The sequence below is a fragment of the Theropithecus gelada genome, chromosome 2, assembly GCF_003255815.1.
Source record: "Theropithecus gelada isolate Dixy chromosome 2, Tgel_1.0, whole genome shotgun sequence".
Classification (NCBI taxonomy): domain Eukaryota; kingdom Metazoa; phylum Chordata; class Mammalia; order Primates; family Cercopithecidae; genus Theropithecus; species Theropithecus gelada.
The window spans coordinates 95,341,083-95,361,412 of record NC_037669.1 but is presented as its reverse complement, the minus strand read 5'-3'; the positions used below and the strand labels follow the sequence as shown (position 1 = coordinate 95,361,412).

The 20,330-nt window shown below is 44.7% G+C and overlaps 2 protein-coding genes across 10 annotated transcripts in view; one reads left to right on the top strand and one right to left on the bottom strand.

Annotated features, from left to right (window-relative positions):
- Positions 1-16,747, bottom strand: part of ZDHHC3 (zinc finger DHHC-type containing 3) — a 59,872-nt gene extending 43,125 nt beyond the window's left edge. For 2 of the 7 annotated variants that reach the window (XM_025374854.1, XM_025374855.1), the window contains exons 1-2: positions 16,497-16,747; positions 682-1,011 (exon numbers count right to left, since the gene is read on the bottom strand). In XM_025374854.1, the coding sequence (XP_025230639.1) occupies positions 682-987 (306 nt within the window). In that variant the 5' untranslated portion in view covers positions 988-1,011; positions 16,497-16,747. Of the gene's footprint in view, positions 1-138; positions 237-677; positions 1,012-16,496 lie in introns of those variants that run through there. The other 5 variants (XM_025374857.1, XM_025374856.1, XM_025374858.1 and 2 more) reach the window with 4 other exon arrangements.
- A 42-nt stretch (positions 16,748-16,789) lies between these two features.
- The window catches only part of EXOSC7 (exosome component 7), a 35,161-nt gene continuing 31,620 nt past the window's right edge, over positions 16,790-20,330 (top strand). For all 3 annotated transcript variants that reach the window (XR_003118033.1, XM_025374860.1, XM_025374861.1), the window contains exon 1: positions 16,790-16,888. Coding sequence is in view for 2 of the 3 variants with exons in the window: in XM_025374860.1 (XP_025230645.1) it covers positions 16,832-16,888 (57 nt within the window). In the remaining variant the exon portion in view is untranslated. The remainder of the gene's footprint in view (positions 16,889-20,330) is intronic.

Genomic DNA, 20,330 nt, shown 5'->3' with positions numbered 1-20,330 from the left:
CTTTTCCCATACAAGAAAAGGAACAGAACAGAGGGTTTAATACCAGGGTGCACAAACATTCAATAGCCACGTGCGCAGCTTGGTATATTCAGCTAAGTCATTGAGCAGAACACTACTGCTTTACCCACAGATATTCACCAAGAGGCACTTGCTGCGGCCTGAAACAGGCTTGTCCAGCTTTTCAGGAAAAGACGCACCTCGCCCAAGCAAAGTGAAGGCCATTTCCGTGCAGGTTCCTGGAATTGGATGTGGCTTTAATTTGAAGTCCACCTAGCTCCAGCACTGTCTTCACTGGGAAGCCCCATCCTGACCCAACCCTCCAGCATGCTTTCTGCTCTGATCATCTGGTCCCAGTCTTCAAGGTTATCTGTGTCTTTTTAACCAGAGGCCAGGTTTCCCCTAGACCAAACCCCTCCCACAGCAGGCCCAATGAATGCATATATCCATGTACTTATAGTATCACTTAACCAAGACAGATGGGCTGTGGTACAGGTGTTGACCCCTCTTCCCCAGTCAGAATTCCACAGAACTCTGAACAAGGCAGAGGTCTACTTCCTCACCCTCCCCTGGCGCTCCTATTCTCCAAATTCCCAAGGTCCAGGGGGAGCATGCAGGCTATGGCCATGCCAGAGCCAGAGGAGGAGAGTGTGGGCTGGTCAAAACAAGCCCAGACATACTCACGGGGTCCGTCAGCATGGCCCGGCAGTGGGAGGCCAGGGCCAGGAAGGCCAGCAGGTTGAACACAATTCCGTTGATGATGCTATACACGTAGTCTCGAGATGGAATCAGCATGACAAAGAGGACCACAAACTCTGCATAGAGGACCAGAAACCAGGTAACGATGGCACAGGCGATGCCACAGCCGTCACGGATAAACCACATGGTTCCCACAGGACCAGGGTAGGGGGGTGGGACACACTTCTCCGGTTGGAGGTATTCTGGTTTCCGCTCAATATCTCGGAAGTGGTGGGTGGGGATAAGCATCATAAGCTATTCTGTCCATACTGGCATCTGAAAGAGAGAGGAAAGAATCCAGAAACTTGGTGTTGTCTTATCATTAAGGAGGTTTGACAAAATTACTCCCAAAGTGAGTTGTGATTACCTATCTGCAAACCCCTATGTGCAAAGCCACCTAATCACCTTGTTCATTTAAAACATGAGTCCTCTTCCCTGCTTCTGAGAGTCAATTTAGCCTTCTTGAAACAGGGCCTTCACATGACAGATAATAAAAAGGGAGCCTCTAAAGGGTAAATGCCTTGCCCAACGTCAGCCAGAGCAGAAGCAGCGGACACAGCCAATTTATGTTTTTTGTTTTTTGAGACTAGGTGGGGTCTCACTCTGTCACTCAGGCTGGAGTGCAGTGGCACTATCTTAGGTCAATGCAGCCTTGACCTCCCACCTCAGGCTCAAGCGATCCTCCCACCTCAACCTCCCAAGTACCTGGAACTACAGGAATGCACCACCACACCTGGCTAATTTTTAGGGTTTTTTTGTAGAGATGGGGTTTCGCCATGTTGCCCAGGCTGATCTCAAACTCCTGAGCTCAAGTTATCCGCCCACCTCGGCCTCCCAAAGTGCTGGGATTACAGGCATGAGCCACGGCACCCGGCCCAGCCTGGCAATTTAGAGGTAGCACTAGAACCTAGGTCTCCTTGTTATTAGAGATCTACTGGGTGGACAGTGCCTCAGTAGATATGTTCAAATTTTGACTTAAAAGGAGAGGCAGAGAGAAGGGGAGCGAGCTCAAAGATGTTTTCCTACCACCTGGCTGTGGGGTGCTTCATATGCCTTTGTTTCCTCACCTGTGAAAACATCTACATTCCAGCCCTGGCCACCTCCTCCCAGGACTGCTGGTATGAGGGTTGAGGGAACTGGTGGAAGAGCTTGTGATGAACGATATAGATCACAACACTCTGTACACCTCACAGGCTATGCACATGTATTTTCTCTAGGAAACACATCCATTTCTTCAGAAACAAGTGCTGAGCAAAGTACCCTTTCTCTCTAGAAGCTGCAATTCAAGTCTCTGGAGACAGCAATGAAATAACCAAGAATCAATGACTAATGTCTATCCATAGCATGTGCTGCAAGACACAGAAAGCATAGATTTCCCTTCTCTTCTTCTTTACCTTACCCTCTCTGGCCTGTTGCACCACCAACCAGGTTTCTCAGTTAGAAACTGCGATGGCTCAAGCGCCCCACCAGATGTAGGTGCCATGGAAAAGCCACCCATAGCACAGGCTACAACACAGGCAGGGAATATCTCTGTCTTTTGAGAACTCAAGTAACTACACAGCAGAAGAAATCACTCAAAAGCAGCACTGGCCATGTATGCTTCCTAAGACTATGGCTCTGAAGGGCAAAGGCAGGCTTTCAGTATTGTTATGAATAGTAAGGACATGTCCAAAAAGTTAGGAGGGCAGACCAGTAACTACTATTCAAAATGACAGACATTCTAGAGTCACAAGTTGCACAGACTAATAATGAAGAATAAGGACAGGGCCACTCCTCTCAAGGTGGCAGAGAATTAATGGCTGAAAGGCAGTTAAATATGCTATTACATATTTGCCCAAAGGAACATCGACTCAACAAATACAGTCACTATCACAGTGACAAGAAGTCATGACACATAGAGATAGAATAACCATCTTGGTCGGGGGCGGTGGCTCACGCCTGTAATCCCAGCACTTTGGGAGGCCGAGGCAGGCGGATCATGAGGTCAGGAGATTGAGACCATCCTGGCTAACATGGTGAAACCCTGTCTCTACTAAAAATACAAAAAATTAGCCAGGTGTGGTGGTGGGCGCCTGTGGTCCCAGCTACTTGGGAGGCTGAGGCAAGAGAATGGCGTGAACCCGGGAGGCGGAGCTTGCAGTGAGCTGAGATCATGCCACTGTACTCCAGCCTGGGTGACAGTGCGAGACTCTGTCTTAAAAAAATAATAATAAATAACCATCTTAAGTATAGTAAAAGTCTTGGTTCCTGGTGGTCCATCAACCAAAATTTTCTAACAGCAATCCTGTGCTCTCCAGAGGACAGTGGCAATGTAGTCCTGCCAGAGACAACCTAAATGCATTAAAAGATGCAGGCCCCCCTTCTGAAGCACCAAACAGGGCAGCAGAAGATCAGAGATCAGGGATGTCTGGGACCTGACCTGTGCCCAGCAAATTCTAAAATTACAAACTCTGTTCAAGGAAAACCAAAGAAAAGAAAAGCTGATATCACACAATGATTCAAAAGCTGACTGAAGCTCCACATTTTGACAACCTCCAGTTGCAAGAGTTCTTTTGGTGTTTCCTACTGCCATACAGATTTATATTTATATCACCTGTGTTCTCACAATTACTATTTAAGCTCAAAACCAATAATGTTTTGTTGGACCACAGCCACATCATTTGATTATAAATTGTCTCTGGCTGCTTTTGTACTACAATGGCAAGAGTTAAGTAGCTGTAACACACATGCCCTAGATATTTACTCTCCAGCTCTTTAAAGAAAAGTTTGCTGACACCTGGTTCTAAGCAGTTGTTGGCTATCAAATAAATAACAGATCCTGCTTCCCTGGCAGAACAGCTTGGTGTGATGGAGATAGGCAGTTACAACTCACTGTCCCACCCACATCTGTGACGGCAAAACCTCTTGTCATCTGCAGCCTGTGGGCCACCTCCCCATAACCTGTACACTCTATCAAACTGTTCTTTATCATAAACAGTATGGCTTTCATAAATGGATAATCACTGAAAATAAATTTTAGAGCAATTCTCCTTAGGTACTTCCAGTGATTACATTATATTCACAGAATATTCAGAGTGGTTGCATTCTATCCTTTGACAACTCCTCATTCTTGATTGTATTTATGACAATGATTTGATTAAACAAGAATTATGTTTCATGTGCATGGTTTTGTTGAGGAATAAGCCCTTCCACACAAGTAACTTCCCAGATAAATGTGACTTGTTTCCAAGCAGAAACACACTTTAACCATTTGGATGGTTAAGATGGAAATCTTAAAACAGAAAGGGAGGGAGAGAGAGAAGGAAGAAAGGGAGGGAGGGAAGGAGGGAGGTAGGGAGGGAAGGCTATTATAACTGTTTGTGCCTTAAGCACAATAATCAATCATTTCTTATTTAGATTTATTTAGAGTTATTACCAGGAACATCACCTACTGGAATGTGTTAGGTAACGATGTCCTCAGGGCTACTGAAATTCACTGGGTCTCAGCTTCACATCAACTGGCTTGCTCAGACTGTTATAACTGCCATTCTGGCATCTCTGTATATGATCCTTTGTCTTCCTCCTCCACTCCTGCCTACTAATTTGTGTGTCTATGGTCACCAATCATCCCCACACATCCTCTATTTACTACTGCTAATTGGCTGTGGGCTAGAAAAGCGAATAAACTAGTCTTGTTAGATTTATTTGCAAAAGGGTAGTCATTTTGGGTAATAGGCCTTCAGGGAACAACTGCTAAGCTCTTCACCACATAGTCCTTGAGGGGAGGAGGCCCTCCCTTATTAGCCCAGTAACTGGCACAGAGTAGCCACTTAATACACGTGTTGATTAAATGAATGCATGAGCTTTGCGATCCCAGCCTCTTAGAGGCATTGTCTGCTTACTTTCAGGACTGTGACCATATTCTGGATAGTGCAGTGTGTGTCAAGTAGGACCATGAGGTAAGTGGACTGACTCTTACTCAAGTAACCAGAATGTTCTCTCCTCAAACAACGTGGGACAAAGAGTGTACAGAAGAGCTCTGTTTTCCCATGACCCTCACTGGTGAGTAAGAACCTGTGATCGAGGAAAGGACCAAGCCAAAGGTGTACCTGGCAGGGCCAGACACCAAGTTCTGACCTGAAGGGCACATTCCACACTTAGAATTTCAAAATATCCCAATCAAAACCAAGAAAGGCATACTGCTACAAAAAGGTTGCTTAATCCCCAGACCTCCTAAAAGCAACAAAAGTAGCTTTCAAATAAGGATTTGTTCCTTAAATTAGCCAACTGAAAATCTGAGAAATATGGCCAAGCAAAAACAAAAACAAAAACCATGAAACAAACTGTATATGTTCCCTTTATCCTGCCCCTAACAAAAACAAAAAAGGCAAATATAGACCCCCTTTTCCTTTTCTATTTTGAATTAGAGAAACTCCAATCCTTAGGGTTGAGCAGTAGACCTTTGCCAAGGACCCACCTCCCTACAAGTGTCCTTACTTCCAAGGAGCTCTGGGACAGGGCCCCAAAGATAGGCCCTAAACCCCAAACCACCCCTGTCAGCACATGCTCTCAGAGGGGCAGCCTCCTCTAGTTCCCCCTCCCTGTCTCCTTCACCCCAGCCCCTTGCCCTGTTTGCTCTTTAAAAACTCCTCTCTTTATTCAGTTCAACTCAAAGACATTCATGGAGCAGTCACTAAATGCAAGGAGCTGTGCAGGGAGCTCACACATGAGGGATGATGTGGACAATAATCTGTGTGTGCTGTCCTGCTCAGGCCCTGCCAGTTCCCTCCCCCAGCTCCCAACCTAATAACACTAGTCTTATTTGCTTTTTTCCTACTAACCTGCAAGTTCCATTTTATTTAGCTCTGTAGCCTAGTGTTTGGTATATGTGCTCAAATCAATAGTTCCTGAGTGACTGGTCACATATATCAAACAGACACACCCACAATAATGCTAACACTTAGGTGACTAATGAATAGTACAAAAAAAGGGGCAAACAGTACCAGAAAAACCCAAACACCACAAGCAACAAAAACCCCAACAATCATAAGTGAAATAAATAGACTTTCCATGGCAAGGACTTCTGAAGGGGTTGGCTCTGAGCAGCGCCTGGAGCCAGGTGAAGCATACTGCTTACAAAACGGCAAGGGGGGCCGGGTGGGCCTGGCAGGAAAATTGGTGGTAGTAGTGGGGAACAGGAGGGGCAGGATGTCCAGGGCTCTGTGTGTGTGTCTGTGGACACATGCAAGCTTTGTAGGGAACAGAGGAGGTGATTGGAGATGAGGCTTTATAGGTAGGAGAAAGTTGTGTTTTAGAAAGTTTTTAAATTTCATCATGAGATGGGATTTCATCCTGAAAGGTACTGGTGAGCCATAAAGTTTCTGAGGAAAGTTGTGTGGGAACAGTACTCGTGCCGTGGTTAGGCCACTCTGGAAGTGACAGGCAAGACAGATGAGAGGTCTGAGTCCAGAGGCCGATGAGTCCAGAGGCCGACAAGTCCAGGGAGGCACAAGGGCAACAGGCCTGAGTCTCATTTTGGTATTAGGTTTTCTGTTCCTCTAAGTGGCTAATAGTTTTCCAAGGAAGATCTAGAACAATGATCATTTTGTAATTTGAATTATAGTAATTTATATTGAAGTTTTTTGGCTAAGGGTTTTATAGCATGAAACAGAGTTAACGCCCCCATATATTAGTATTCCATGTTCAAAGTAATTATTCTTTTCACCTGATAGAAGAGTTCACTGAAGCCCAGAAAGACAAAGGAACTAAGCCTGGGAAGGGGCAAGGAAGGGTAAGGAAGTCACAGGAGAAATGGATCCACAGGTCCAGAGGTGTTCTGGAGTTCCCTAGTGCCAGCAATCCTGATAAGATGTGGCATCAAAATGATTATCTGAGCTCTGTGGGGGGCAGTGTATGGGAAGTCAAAGGAAATCAGCTAGTATTCCTTCACAGAATTCTAGAAACCAAAACCAAGAAATGCCTGAAATTAGTGCTATTCTAAAAGCAACAACAAAAACTGCTTCTGGTCCAGAGAATTGCCTCCAGATCCATATATGACAAACGTGCTTCATTACACCTGATCACAAGTGTGCTCTTCCACTAACCCACACTGACAGACACAAATATATTCAGTGAAGTGGAGTCTGGGGCTCCATGAGCCCCAGGGACTGGGTTGCTGGGTCAGCCTTGAGGTACACCACTTATGCCTCAATCCCCATGCTGTCTCTCCATGGTAGGCAGCTCAAAGGGTTTGAACATGGTGGTGCTAATGCCAAGCTCTTGGGCCCCATCCCACTGTGGCACTTCATCGGGTTGGCCAGGATGAACTGGCCTGGCCAAGTGTTGACTGCTAGTGATGGGCAGAATCCAGCTACAACATTTGTTGAGTGAGGAGCAAATCCCTACAAATATTTATCATGTGGCAAAAAAACCCAAAACAAAACCCTGACCTATAGTCCATGCTTTATGGACGGGGTCAAAGCATGACTGTCACATCAAACATAGAAGTTCTCTACTCAATGTATTAATGCCACTGTTTTCAGTCCAGCAAGTGTCCCAAGGACCCCCATCCTCTCAGACTGCCAACAAGTCCTATTCGCCTGCTTTCATAAGACAAGATCCTACACTAAAGTCATGGAGCAGTTCTGCCAGATCTAAAACCAAATCTTTGGAAGCACCTCAAAGTACTTTGTGAGGATTACTTTTCTGAAACACCACATCCACCCACATTCTCACATCCACCCGAACATTCATGCACTCGTGAACAGCATACATCTTGAGATGGCATAAAGTAGCATCAACAAAGGGCAATTAACTCAACCATTGGAGCCTGTATGAAATAGCTGTATACAGACTGGTTTAACAAACTCAAAATCAGGTGCAATGATCTCCCCTTGGCTTAGAGATAAGAATTATCTAAACCTTTAACACTAAAATTGAGGGATTAAACTTTCTGGGTCCCTACAAGTGGGAACTATAAAATTGAAACTCAATTTCATCAGCTTCTTAGCAGATGTCATGAACATCAGCAAAATAGTAGAAACTCTAAAATAGGATGCTTTTGGCTTAAGCCAAAATTTGTTTCAAGTGAATATGTGACATTTTAATGAATCTAGTATTATGCTAGACTGCTGTTGAGGGCTGGTCTGATATCCTCTTGAACTTGTCCTAAACACTGAATTCTCACCTAAACTAATTCTTACCACAGTTAAATAGTTCAGTCTACCCTTAAACAATCACTTAAAATGTCCACTGAAAGAGGGTAGCATTTTTTCTGATATGCCTGTAACTCTCAGCTGAAATCCACCCTAATCAATATAACATTAACCTTCTATGGTTTAAATCGTACAGTCTTAAAAACATGGTGTTTGTTTCTTTTAGAACTTCTCACATTTTAGAGTGATAGTCTTAAAGTATTCACAAGCAAGCCCTGCAACCTCAAAGATCAAATAAATGATCTTTGCTTTAGAAGCTTTAGAAACAAAACTGGTCAAGTAGAAAATTAATTCACCTGCACTACAATTACCTTAATTTGTGTAAGGATCCAAAAGGATTATAAATTTTATGCCCACTTTTTAGATGAGTCTCAGAAAACAAAGAACGAACCATGAATCACTATGTTTGAAATACTTCATTAAAAAATAGGATGAGTCACTAAACTTTTTCAAAAAGGTAAGGGTGTGGTATGAAGCCTAACAGAAGAAAGGTGCCTTATCTTCTGCAGCACACCCTGCTAGCCAAGGAAAGTGTCCAGACAGGCAGAGCGAGCTGGCCTGTTTTATAAGATCTTTACTACCAACAAGTCTACACTGTTTCTCTCTCTACAGCAGGGGCTGTCTCCCTCTGCCTGCCTTTTGTCTCTGTCATACTCAGCCTTCATACTTAGCCTTCAACAAAAAACAAATGGAAAAAAAAAAGTAAAATACTTTACCTCCAAGCCAAACCTTACACATATTACAGTTCATTGAGGAAACCAGGAAGTGATCAGTAAACTGAAATTTCCTTCTTGCCTCATAACTGACCACCTTCTTACAAAACCCATTCATGCACACACTCAGACTCCTACCAATGTCCTTCATTTCAGAAAACAGTCTGGGATTTGGAGAGCTCATGGAGGCTGACAGTTCTTCTACTTACTATAATTATTTTATTACAATTGGCTATTTTACCAACTCCTGGCTTTACTGATCTACTAAAAAAGAATATGCACCTGAACCAGGTGCAGTGGTTCACATCTGCAATCCCAACCCTTTAGGAGGCTGAGGCAAGAGGATCACCGGAGCCTAGGAGTTAGAGACCAGCCTGGCCAACATAGTGAGACCCTGTTTCTATAATTTTTTTTTAATTGGGGAAAAAAAGACACACCCATGTATAGTGTGACATAATAAATGCCACAAACACTGGAGATCTGTAGAAGACACCACTCATTTGGGTAACACGTTCTACTTTCCCTTTTCATAGCTGTCATTTATACATTGCAATGAACAGAAAAATTGAGACAACTTTAAAACAAGACCACTTGTAAGAGTAACTGGTTAAAAACATCAGAATTTTAGAGCTGGGAGAAATATTAAAGACCACGTGGTAGATTTTAGTCAAATTTTCCTGTTTCACAAATGTGAAAATTTAAGTCCTTTTGACATTTTGTCGAAAACTTATGTTTTAGGCAAAACATGCAGTTTGTAAGCCAGCGGGAGCATCTTCATAAAGGCAACAATAAATGACTACTCCAGCTACCCAATGAACACTCGTCGATGACAGTGACACTCTCATGGTTTGTGAACTCCTTTGTAATCCAGTGCATGATCTCATTTGACAATGAACTGCCTTCTGGCCTCTGTGAGGGTAGGCTCTAGTTTTGCTTGATTGTTGCCACAGAGTGGGATATGCTGAATGTAGGGTGGGGCCCTGATTCTTTCCTGACCCTCATTGAAGGTGTCACCCCTGCCTCCATCCGGGCACCGGGCTGCTTGCTACACATGCCTCTCCCTGTTTGATTCTCACATCTACTCTGTTTTGCAGGTATAAATGCCCACTTCCCCATCCCGCTTTTAGAAATGAGAAAACTGAAGCATGCCTACATTCATACCTCCAGGAAGTGGTGGAGACAGGATGTACTTCCAAAGTCTGCTCTTGCCCCAGAGCCTGCTTTCACTACTTACTACAACAATTAAATTTTGTCTAATAACTAGAAAATAAAAAGGGGAGGAGTATTGATGTTTCCATCAGTGACCTTGGGTTACTTACAGTTTGGCTATCTTGTCCACACATTGTTATGCAGAGGTGGCATTATCAGGTGGGCTGCATGCAGTGTTTCCATTAGTGACCTTGGGTTACTTACGGTTTGGCTATCTTGTCCACACATTGTTATGCAGAGGTGGCATTATCAGGTGGGCTGCATGCAGGGTTTCTATCAGTGACCTTGGGTTACTTATGGTTTGGCTATCTTGCCCACACATGGTTATGCAGAGGTGGCATTATCGGGTGGTGCTCACAGGCCACAGGCCTGAACATAAGCATTTTGGGCTCTAAGGTGGGGCCCTGACTGAATACCAGCCAACATTTAGAATACTAATCCTGTCCTAACCTAGGAGGCAGGAAAGCCGTGAAGCCTCAGCCAGAAGAGTCACCCTAGGATTGAATCCCTAAAATCTGCTTTGGCTGGGAAATACTTCCTGTGGTGCCAAGTAACAGAATGCTGCTTTTTGTGAGAAAAAAGCGCCCCCCCCACCCCATGCTAGGTAGAGACCAATCGGCAAAGGTTCCCACCTGAGGATGTTGAGAATGGCACCTGGGCCCACGTTGTGTCATGTGCAGCCACACAGCCACTGTGACATCACTTAGGCCAGAGCTTGGATGTTTTTAGGGACTAAAAGCAAAAGTGCTTAAAGAAATCTGAAAGACTAGCTAGGAAGGGAGAGAACCAGTTATTGCAACTGTATGAGGTACTAGGGATCAAAAAGGGGAGCCATTTGACTTTCAGGAATCTGCTGATATCACTTATTCCAGGCACTGTAAGTGGCAATGCAAGAGCAGAGCCCTGACAGAACCTGGGACCACAGAAAGAAGGCTGTAATGGGCTCTGAGAGAGAGAACACAGCCCCTACTTACCTGGTGAGGGGCTCTCCTGCCATTCACCAGAAGGCTTTGGAAATAGGTGGGAGGCTAGTGCTAAAGGGAATGAAGACTGGGCTTGGAATCAAGAGGCCAGAGTTTACTCCCAATCCTGCCACTCGCTAACCTCACAATCTTGATCTCAGGCAAGACAGTTACCATTCTGGGCCTCAGTTTCCTCATTTGATAAAACAAAGGGGAAGATCACGCTGATTGCTAAGGCCCCTTGCAGGGCTGAGATTCTATGAGTCCTCTGTTCTCAGGAGCAAATTCAACATTTTCTTTGTTAATATCTTGGATTTTACTTTTTTTTTTTTTTTTTAACCAAAAGCTTCCCTTAACCTCTTTTCCTGATTTGCTAATATTCAAAAAGCAGCCCACTAGTAACTATCCCTCTTAGCAATTTCCTGAGCATGGTTAGTTTTTTCAATCAAGTACAGCATACAATTACGACTTCCTTTTGTTCATTTAATTCTTTTTCAGAGTGAAAAAAGCACTAGCAAAATATATCAAGTATAACAAAGTGGTAAATGAAAGAAGTCTTAAAAACTCCAAGTTAAACATGGCCATTTTTCAATATTCAAATATGTGCCTATCCAGGATCCATTCTGAGTTTTAAAACGTGGCAAGATACTCACTTGAGGGCAAAATGAGACTTAGGTAAACTGCCTTGTTCAAAGTCATAAAGCAAGTTAATAGCAAAGCCCAAATCTTTGGAATAAGATGCTGGGAAGTCTTTCCACTATAGATTGTTATCTTCCTAACCAACCTGTCTTTCTAGATTCTCTGCTACTATTTCTTGGTCTATTTCTTAAAGTCTTCACATACCGAAGACTTTACTGCAACAGGACTGTGGCCAGAACTGTATTTGTCCCATTAGGCTCACCTTGCTAAGGTAAGAAAGTGATCTCACCCAAAGGTATTCCATCTCCACTGACCTTGAATAGGAAATGCACATTCATGTCTTGCCAAGAGTTCAAGCACCAAGTCAATATATACTAGGAAGGCTATGTTTTGGAGGAGACTATGAAATAATGACATTTCCCATGCATTCCAAATGTATTAGGATGTATGACTGAATTAAGTGGGACATGCACCTGGAGCCTTCTCACCTTCACAGTTGATAGCCATGAATGAACTGGCCATTTGTCTCTGAAAATCTGCTTCCGAGGAGGAAAGCAAATGATTTTTTAAAATGCAAAACAGGAAGGAACTAAAGGCAGCATGGCATGAGCCTCATTTTTTCCCCTAGCAGGTCAATATGAGATATCACCCCTCCACTTCTACTTTAGACTTTGGTACTTTCCATGGCTATCAGTGCGTGTGTGTTTAAATATTTCCACATTTGGTAATCAGGATCTGTGACCCCCTTTTCTCAAATATGCCCTAATGAGACATAGGAAACACGCTGTCACTCTCCCAAAATGAAACACACATGAAGACTGTATAACCTTTCCTCTAATTAAGAGTAAGCTTTACCCATGTATTACTAGCAATTTTTCTATCACTGTAATCCCGAGTTATAATGTCTAGAAGACAGATGAAGACCTGCTGGCCAGACTATGATAGTATTCTTTACAGATACTCTTCATTTCTATCATTATTTTATTACTTATTATTATTTTATTATTTTTTAGCGATGGAGTCTATGTTGCCCAGGCTAGATTCAAACTCTGGGGCTCAAGGGATCCTCCTACCTCATTCTTTTAAGACAAGGTACAGGCAGGACAAATGTAAAGTGTTTAAAGGAAACAGATCTACAGGGAAAACAATAACTCACTTTGTACATTTCGAGGGTGCTGGGCTAATGGTGAAAATGCAAAGCAAAAGGCCTAAAATGTGGCCATGTCTGCTTAGGACTGGGGTTGGAAGGTTTCCTACTGGGCTTTTAAGAGCTCTCTGCAACTGAGCACAGTGGCTCATGCCTGTAATCCCAGCACTTTGGTAGGCTGAGGCAGGCAGATCTCTTGAGGCCAGGAGTTCGAGACCAGCCTGACCAACATGGCCAAACCCAGTCTCTACCAAAAATACAAAAATTAGCTATGAGTGGTGGCACACACTTGTAATCCCAGCTACTCGGGAGGCTGAGGCCCAAGAATCACTTAAACCCAGCAGGCGGAGGTTGCAGTGAGCAGAGATCGCGCCACCGCACTCCAGCCTAGACAACAGAGCAAGTTTCTGTCTCCAAAAAAGCTCTCTGCAACGTCAGCACCACAGACTCAGCACTGCCCTGAAGCTCTTTTGTAACTGGCTTTTATTGGTTTAATTAACCAAGGCTGGGTGGGACAGATTTACTCTACCTCTGTAATGTTATTGCTGCTGGCTTGTGGCTAGCAGCAGCTCTTACCTTTTGTATCTGATACCTGGCCCGCACAATTAGCACCTTATTATAGGCTGGTCTCTCTTCTAATTGCCACATGTCTCAATTTGAGCACTTTATTTTATTGTCTTGTTCATGCAGTAGTTCAAGGTCCTGGGCTCCCCCACTATAATAAACTCTAAACTATTTTTAGGCAGGTGCTGTGTTTTGAGTTTCTTATCTCTTTATGCCCATAAGAACACTAGGGACTCACAGGCATGCAAACACTGACTGACTGAAGAGTTTCTAGATATCCTGAGTATGGCATACGGTTGGAATCTGGGTCTCCATGCATGCTACTCAACCCTAGTATCAGATCTATCAGACTTCTTTGCCATTGAGGGCTCTCTCCTTAGCTATCTGGAGTTAAACTCTATTCTGCTCATATATAACCTTTTGCCTTGTTTAAAATATTGGGCTGCAACAGACACAGCAAAGTCCCATCAGCACCACATTCCACGTTCCTCTAGAAAAATTATTCAAGAGATATGAGTTTATGCTTGAACAGACTTCTTGCTTTTGGAATTAAGATTAACTATACAGTTCATGGGACAGTTACCAATGCCATCACAAAATTGGGACTTCCTTCACCAAATACTCTGGTGAATGTAATAAAACTTGGGGGGAGGTTGTGTAAGGTGATGGTTAGGAGTGTGGGCAGGAGAGCTAGACTGCCTGGTCTCAAGTCCTGGTTCTGCCATTTACCAATGATGTAACCTGTGACCCTGGTTAAGGCATTTAACCTCTCTGTGTCTCATTTCCCAATCTGTAAAATAGGGATAAAAATACTTGCATCATAAGGATGTTGCAAGGACCGAATAATTTTTTTTTTTTTTTTTTTTTTTGAGACGGGGTTTTGCTCTTGTTGCCCAGGCTGGAGTGCAATGGCATGATCTCGGCTCACTAAAACCTCTGCCTCCTGCGTTCAGGCGATTCTCCTGCCTCAGGCTCCCGAGTAGCTGGGATTACAGGCATGCACCACCATGCCTGGCTAATTTTGTATTTTTAGTAGAGATAAGGTTTCTCCATGTTGGTCAAGCTGGTCTCAAACTTCCAATCTCAGGTGATCCACCCACCTCGGTCTCCCAAAATGCTGGGATTACAGGTGTGAGCCACCGCACCTAGCCTGGTTAATCTTTATAAAGTGCTTAGAACAATGCTTGGCTTACAATAAGTACTATGTAAATTAGTGTTGAAAATTAGAGTATAAGGTTTTAGAATACACAAACCTACAGAATAGTATGCCCCAATTCATTTATTCATTCAATAAACGAATCTAATAGTGATGGAAAAACAAGATGGTTTAATACTGTGTCATCCTTGACTTCTTGATTTTTTTGGGTTATCATATGTTCTTTAAATTACTTCAATACACTAAAAAATAACTCTGAATTTATGGATTTTAAAGATGTCCAATGCACTGTTACAGCAAAGGTGATAAAAATGTTGTGGCAGCATTTAAGCAGATGATTAGTGAAGATTGTCATTGTTTTAGCAGACAATTTAAAAAGGAACATTCTACTGTTTACATCTCTCTTACCTACTTAGCCTCATATATAAGACATCATTCATAACATTATTTAGCAAATACTGCAGACCCTTGTCCAGTATGGAATTCCTGTCAATTGTGAGGGGAGGGCAGTTCAAATACATGTTCTATATGAAAATCTTTATATAAAGATGACTCCATGGTATCTGAACTCAGGCTTTTCTTCCTGTGTCTTTCTGATCTGTCCATTTGCTGTCACCTCTTAAATCCTTAGTCTCCTCAGATATCCTAGCTTCTAAAATCCCACTTCCAGCGTCTCTCCTTTCTGAGCAATCTCTAGCACATCTAGAAAATGTCATTTATAACATTAGCGATCTCATGCTATCTTATCACACACAGCTCCTCACACAGAACCCAGCTGTCCAACCAACACACAAACACACTTATGTGCCACAACAGGTGGGGCACCTGTGCCTTCATTAGGGAGGAAATCCTTCCGGCTTCACCTCTTTCAGTTCCCTGGAAGGCAAAGTCCAATCCTGCAAACTGTCTTCCTTTTAGGTGCCCCTGTAGAGAATTATGTACAGACATACGAAACATCTAATGTCCAGTCTATGAAGAACTGATCATCAATTTTGGAGCTCAGCAGTTTAATGCTTAAGAATGTTAGCAAGCACTTCCTCTCTATAACCTTATCAGACGACCTCCCAATCCCACTGTGCTCACTGATGCCACCATCATAGCTCTAATCACCATGATCTGTGGTTATGTTGGCCCCGGAGCCTTCATCTGCCCAGGGAACTTCTCCCGGCATAGTGTGTTTTACTTGTCTTGTGTTCTAGAGGTAGCACAAAGCCTGTCTATAGTAGGCTCCCAATGGTTATCTGAAACTGTATTTGAAGCCATTATCTGATAATACCAACTTTTTTTTTTTTTTGGTTCATCAAGCTGATTAGGGTTACTTTCACTTTTGAGAACAGGGAGGGTCCTCAAAAATGGAACATCAGGAAAGTCATCAGACTTGCTTTAACCTGCCTTCCTTGCTTCAACTAATTTGGGTTAACTTTCTCCCATTTATCCACACGGCGCCTTTAAAACTTGCACCATACTTGTCCGCCCCGCCTTAATGAGTTCCTTTGGTGACCCCAGCTTCACCTTGCAGATATCCTCTCCAGGTATCCAATACCCATACTCCCACTCGGCCATAGCAAGTGGTTGGGGCTGGCTTTTTTTCCGGCAACTGCTCACAGCTTCCATCAAGCCGGGGTTTCCAGTTCCCGCTAGGAAGCGTCGGGGACGTCCGGGCACTGCGCACCTCGGCAGCGCCGGTTACCAAGCGCCTCCTCCCCCCTGTCTGTGGGACAACGCTCTGGTAAGCACCCGAGGCAAGAGGTCCCAGCAAGGTACTGGGACAGCGTTTGGTCATAGAGAGTGAGCGAGCCAGCGAGAGATATTCCTGGGTGGAGGGGTGGGGACGCCTTAGGACTAGTGTCCCCCACTCCCGGACCCTTCCCACCGAGAGCTACCTACAGAGGGCTGCATCGCCTCTCCTCTCCTCTTCAGTCATCCTAGGGACTAGAGAAATGGAGAAGAGCGGGGAAACAGCACCCCCGGGCCAATCACGACGTCCGCCCCTCCTTAGTCGGGGTCTCTCTCTCTCTCTCTCTCTCTCACACACACACACACACACACGAGCTCCTAAGTCAACTCCAGCTCTGAGTAACTACGCCGCACGCCTCTCCCACTGGGAGTCCCCCGGCCCGTGTGGCTCGCCTCACCCCAGCTTCTTCACCCCAACTCCGGTTTCCCTTCCCAACTGACCGTGAAGCCGGAGGCAGTTCCCCAGTCCCAGACCCCGGTGGGGCTCCCGCCGCGGCCGCCGCTGCCTTCCCCTGCAGTCCCCAGCCCGGGACCCGGCCTCGGGCTACGGCGATGGCTCCTTGGAACGAGGCGCCGCGGCTCTCTGGACTCGGCCAGACACCGGGCGGCGCGCAAGAGAAGCCCATCGAGCTCCCGGCAGTGGCGGCGGCCGCGGCTGCAGGAGCGGCCGCCGCACAGGTTGATGACGCGCTGACGCGGTGGGTGGGACGTGGGGGTGCGGTCCAGAGGAGGCGACGCGCGCAGATGACGTGCGGCTCGCGGGGTTGTTCGGCAGCATGGCGTCCGTGGCGCTGAGCGAGGCGGAGAAGGTGTACATCGTGCACGGCGTCCAGGTAGCTACAGCAGCGGCGTTGGGTCGGCCGCCGGGTTCAGCCTGGCCCTGCGGGTCGCGGCCTGCCCTAGGTTTGCCAGGGAGGAGGCAGCCGACCTGCGGCGACTGTCCGTTTACCTTGTGATTAAACGGCTCTGCTGCCGGCATTTGCAGTTCAGAGCTGGCAACGCGGACGTTTTTAGGACTGTTAGCGCATTTGCAGTTTTGCGGGTCTATAAGATTCCGAACCCGGGCAGGAAGCGTTGGGCAGTCCCAGAGGCCTTTTCTTAGTGAGAGAACATCGCCCCCAGGGCCATCCATTCGGCATTCGCGCACATAACTGGTCCGAGCCTCAGTTTTATCTTCGAGGAAATGGGAGTTTGGAGTTGGGCTTCTGGCCTGCTTTTCCTCACCTCGTGGTTAGGAGGGGCATGCTAGGTGAACGTACTTTGTAAATACAAATTGCGGTACAAATAAAGGGGGAATAGTTTTTAAAAAGCGGCTAGGACGCCTGTAATCCCAGCATTTTGGGAGGCCGAGGCGGGCGGATCACGAGGTCAAGAGACCGTCCTGGCCAACATGGTGATACCCCGTCTCTGCTAAAAATACAAAAAAAAAAAAAAAAAAAAAAATTAGCTGGGCGTGGTGGCACGCTCCTGTAGTCCCAGCTACTTTGGAGGCTGAGGCAGGAGAATCGCTTGAACCCGGGAGGCGGAGGTTGCAGTGAGATCGCGCCACTGCACTCCAGCCTGGGCGACAGAGTGAGACTCCGTCTCAAAAAATAATAATAATAAAGAAATTTTAAAAAGCGGCTAGGCAGCCGATAGCGTAAGTGCTGTTTCCATTTTGCCAATGGAGAACTAAGATCCCTAGGCAGCTGTAACCTTATGTCCTCTGTGTTCTATGTTAAACCCCTGGTTTTGACCACTCGAGAACGAGGGTTGAAACATGTGGGACCTAGAAACGAGCTACCCCGTATCCTCCTCTGGCTCTGTCTCCACTTGTTAACCCACGGTGTGGTCCTCCTATCACAGTTCTTCATCCCATCCTTGGCAGAGTTCTGGCGACAGCCCCTACCTCTTTTCCTCATGCCTTTCTTCTGTCAATACCAACTGCAAAATCAGTGGTCCCGTGATATAGCCATCAGATTGAAGCAACCAGCTATCATTAAAGTTTCACAACGTGAGTTAAGGACATTTCCATTTATAAAAATCGTGACCTACTGTTATCTTCCGGGCCCTTTATATATGAAGAAATGCCAGTATTTAGCTTATTAAGCCTGGATAATAAGGTCAGAACTCACAGTTGCATATTTTAGTTATAATTCAGGATTAGCAATAGTGGGACATATGTGTGTATTACTCGGTAACATGTGTTATTTGTGTGTGAGGGGTCATAAAAATGCCCAAAAGCAATTAGATCTGTCTTTCCCTGCTATGTTTTTGTATACACTTTGTTCAGGTGATTTTTATCCTCAAAGTATGATTTTTAGGCACACATTAAGGATAACCATTTTCCTCTAAATTTAAAAACCTTTGGTTTTCTTTCTTTGTTACCGCAGCTTAGCGTGATGTACTGACTCTGTCATGTGTCGTATTTTCTCTCACATTTCATCTCTGAAAGTGGCACTAAGGCATGGACATATCTGTAACTTCAAGGTTAGAGATTTCTCCCCAGCATCCTTAATTCCCATGGCAGTTCATTAGCTATCCAGCAGCAGAGTCCCACCATAGTCATAAATCCTTTATTACTTTATAATGAGTAATAAAATCATTTATATTTATAACACACCTGTTATCTGCTGGGTGCTATGGGGGAAGAAAAGACTATAAGCCTCAGTTCTGATCCTTGAGATGCCTAGGATCTAATTTGGGCAAAGTTAATTAATTTTATTTACCAACATATATCTAGCCACTGGCATGTTATGTGGGAAGCAGTAGGGATGCTAAAACATGGTTGTGAAATAAATGAAAGATAGGAGGGAGACAAACAGAGCGTAAAAGTGAATAAAATAAAGACAAAGGTAATAAGATCTATGCCAAGGAAGTGGTATAGTTAGTGGAGGTTGAAGAAGTTAAAGTATACCAGGGGCCCGGCATGGTGGCTCACGCCTCTGATCCCAGCACTTTGGAAGGCTGAGATGGGAGGATCGCTTGAGCCTAGGAGTTTGAGACCAGCTTGGGCAACACAGTGAGAGCCCATCTCTAAAGAAATATGTATATTTTTTTAATAAATAAAAAGAATTCCAGGGACTTGTAATGCTCTGGAGGCTTCCCTAAGTAGGTGGAATTGTTCCCCTAAATCCATGTCAGGGATTCCTCCTCTGTATCTTCAGGACTCAGTGTTCATTCAATCAACACAGAACTGAGCTAGACTCGGGCTAGGAAGAAACCTGTTGTTATATAGGTCTCATGCTAGAAGGAAGATGCAGAAATTGTAAATGTACTTGAGTGTTTATATATAAAATTGTACTAGTGCTATGAAGGAAAAAACAGGGATACGATCTAGACTGGGAGGTCAGAGGAGTCTTCCCTAAGGAAATAGCACGTGAACTGAGCTCTCAGCATGACTGAGAATTAAGCAGGCGTGAGTGTTCCAGAAGGAAGGGATGGTGAGTCTGTAAATCCTCAGGTGGAGGACACGTGGAGCCCAGTGGGTGGGCTGGGGGAAATGGTGGAAGATCAGCTTGCACAGGTGGCCGGAAGCACGATCCTAGAGGTCTTAGAGGCTCAGTCATTCCCTCCTCATGGACCTTGGAAGGAATAGCCTGTTGACTTGTCTGTATGGGGGACCCTTAAGGCATGGCCAGTGTCTGGCACTTGGTAGGTTCTTAGTAGCATTGAATGAGTAAGGTAAGCTTTAAAGGAGGAATTAGTTGGATGGTGTTTTTGTTTTTTAAATCAAGCCTCCCTCTCATCAGTACCATGGACATACTTGGCCACAGTTGTTGGTAAATGCTCAACTCTGTGTATCACAGAGCCATGCAGAGTAATGGGCTTCAAATCAACGTCTTCATAAGGGCTTATTAATGTTGGCCAAAAATATGCCATATTTATAGAGGAGTAAAACACAATTTACACCATTCAAATAAAGGCAGGATGCAGGTGAATGAGCCTACCATGAATCTCCACTGATTCAGTTCTGAAATCTACACTTTTCTTGCATTGGTTATAGAGTGCCAGCAGTGCACCTTAAGCAGTGCCTGCCTGGACTCCTGTTGCTTGTATAGTCCTAGTCATTTTGTGTTTTACTTTTCACCTTTGGTCCAGTAAGGTCCGTTTCAGCTTCTGATGTCACTTTCCCTTCAGCCTTTGGTTCTTTTGCTATTTCAGGGAATATTTCATCTTGTTTTGGTGATAGTTAGAAGCAGTTGAAATTAACCTCATGATGTTGTGTTGAGGATTCAGTTGCTAGTAATGGTAACCAACACACTGGCTCAAGAAAAACAGTATGGATTACAAGTC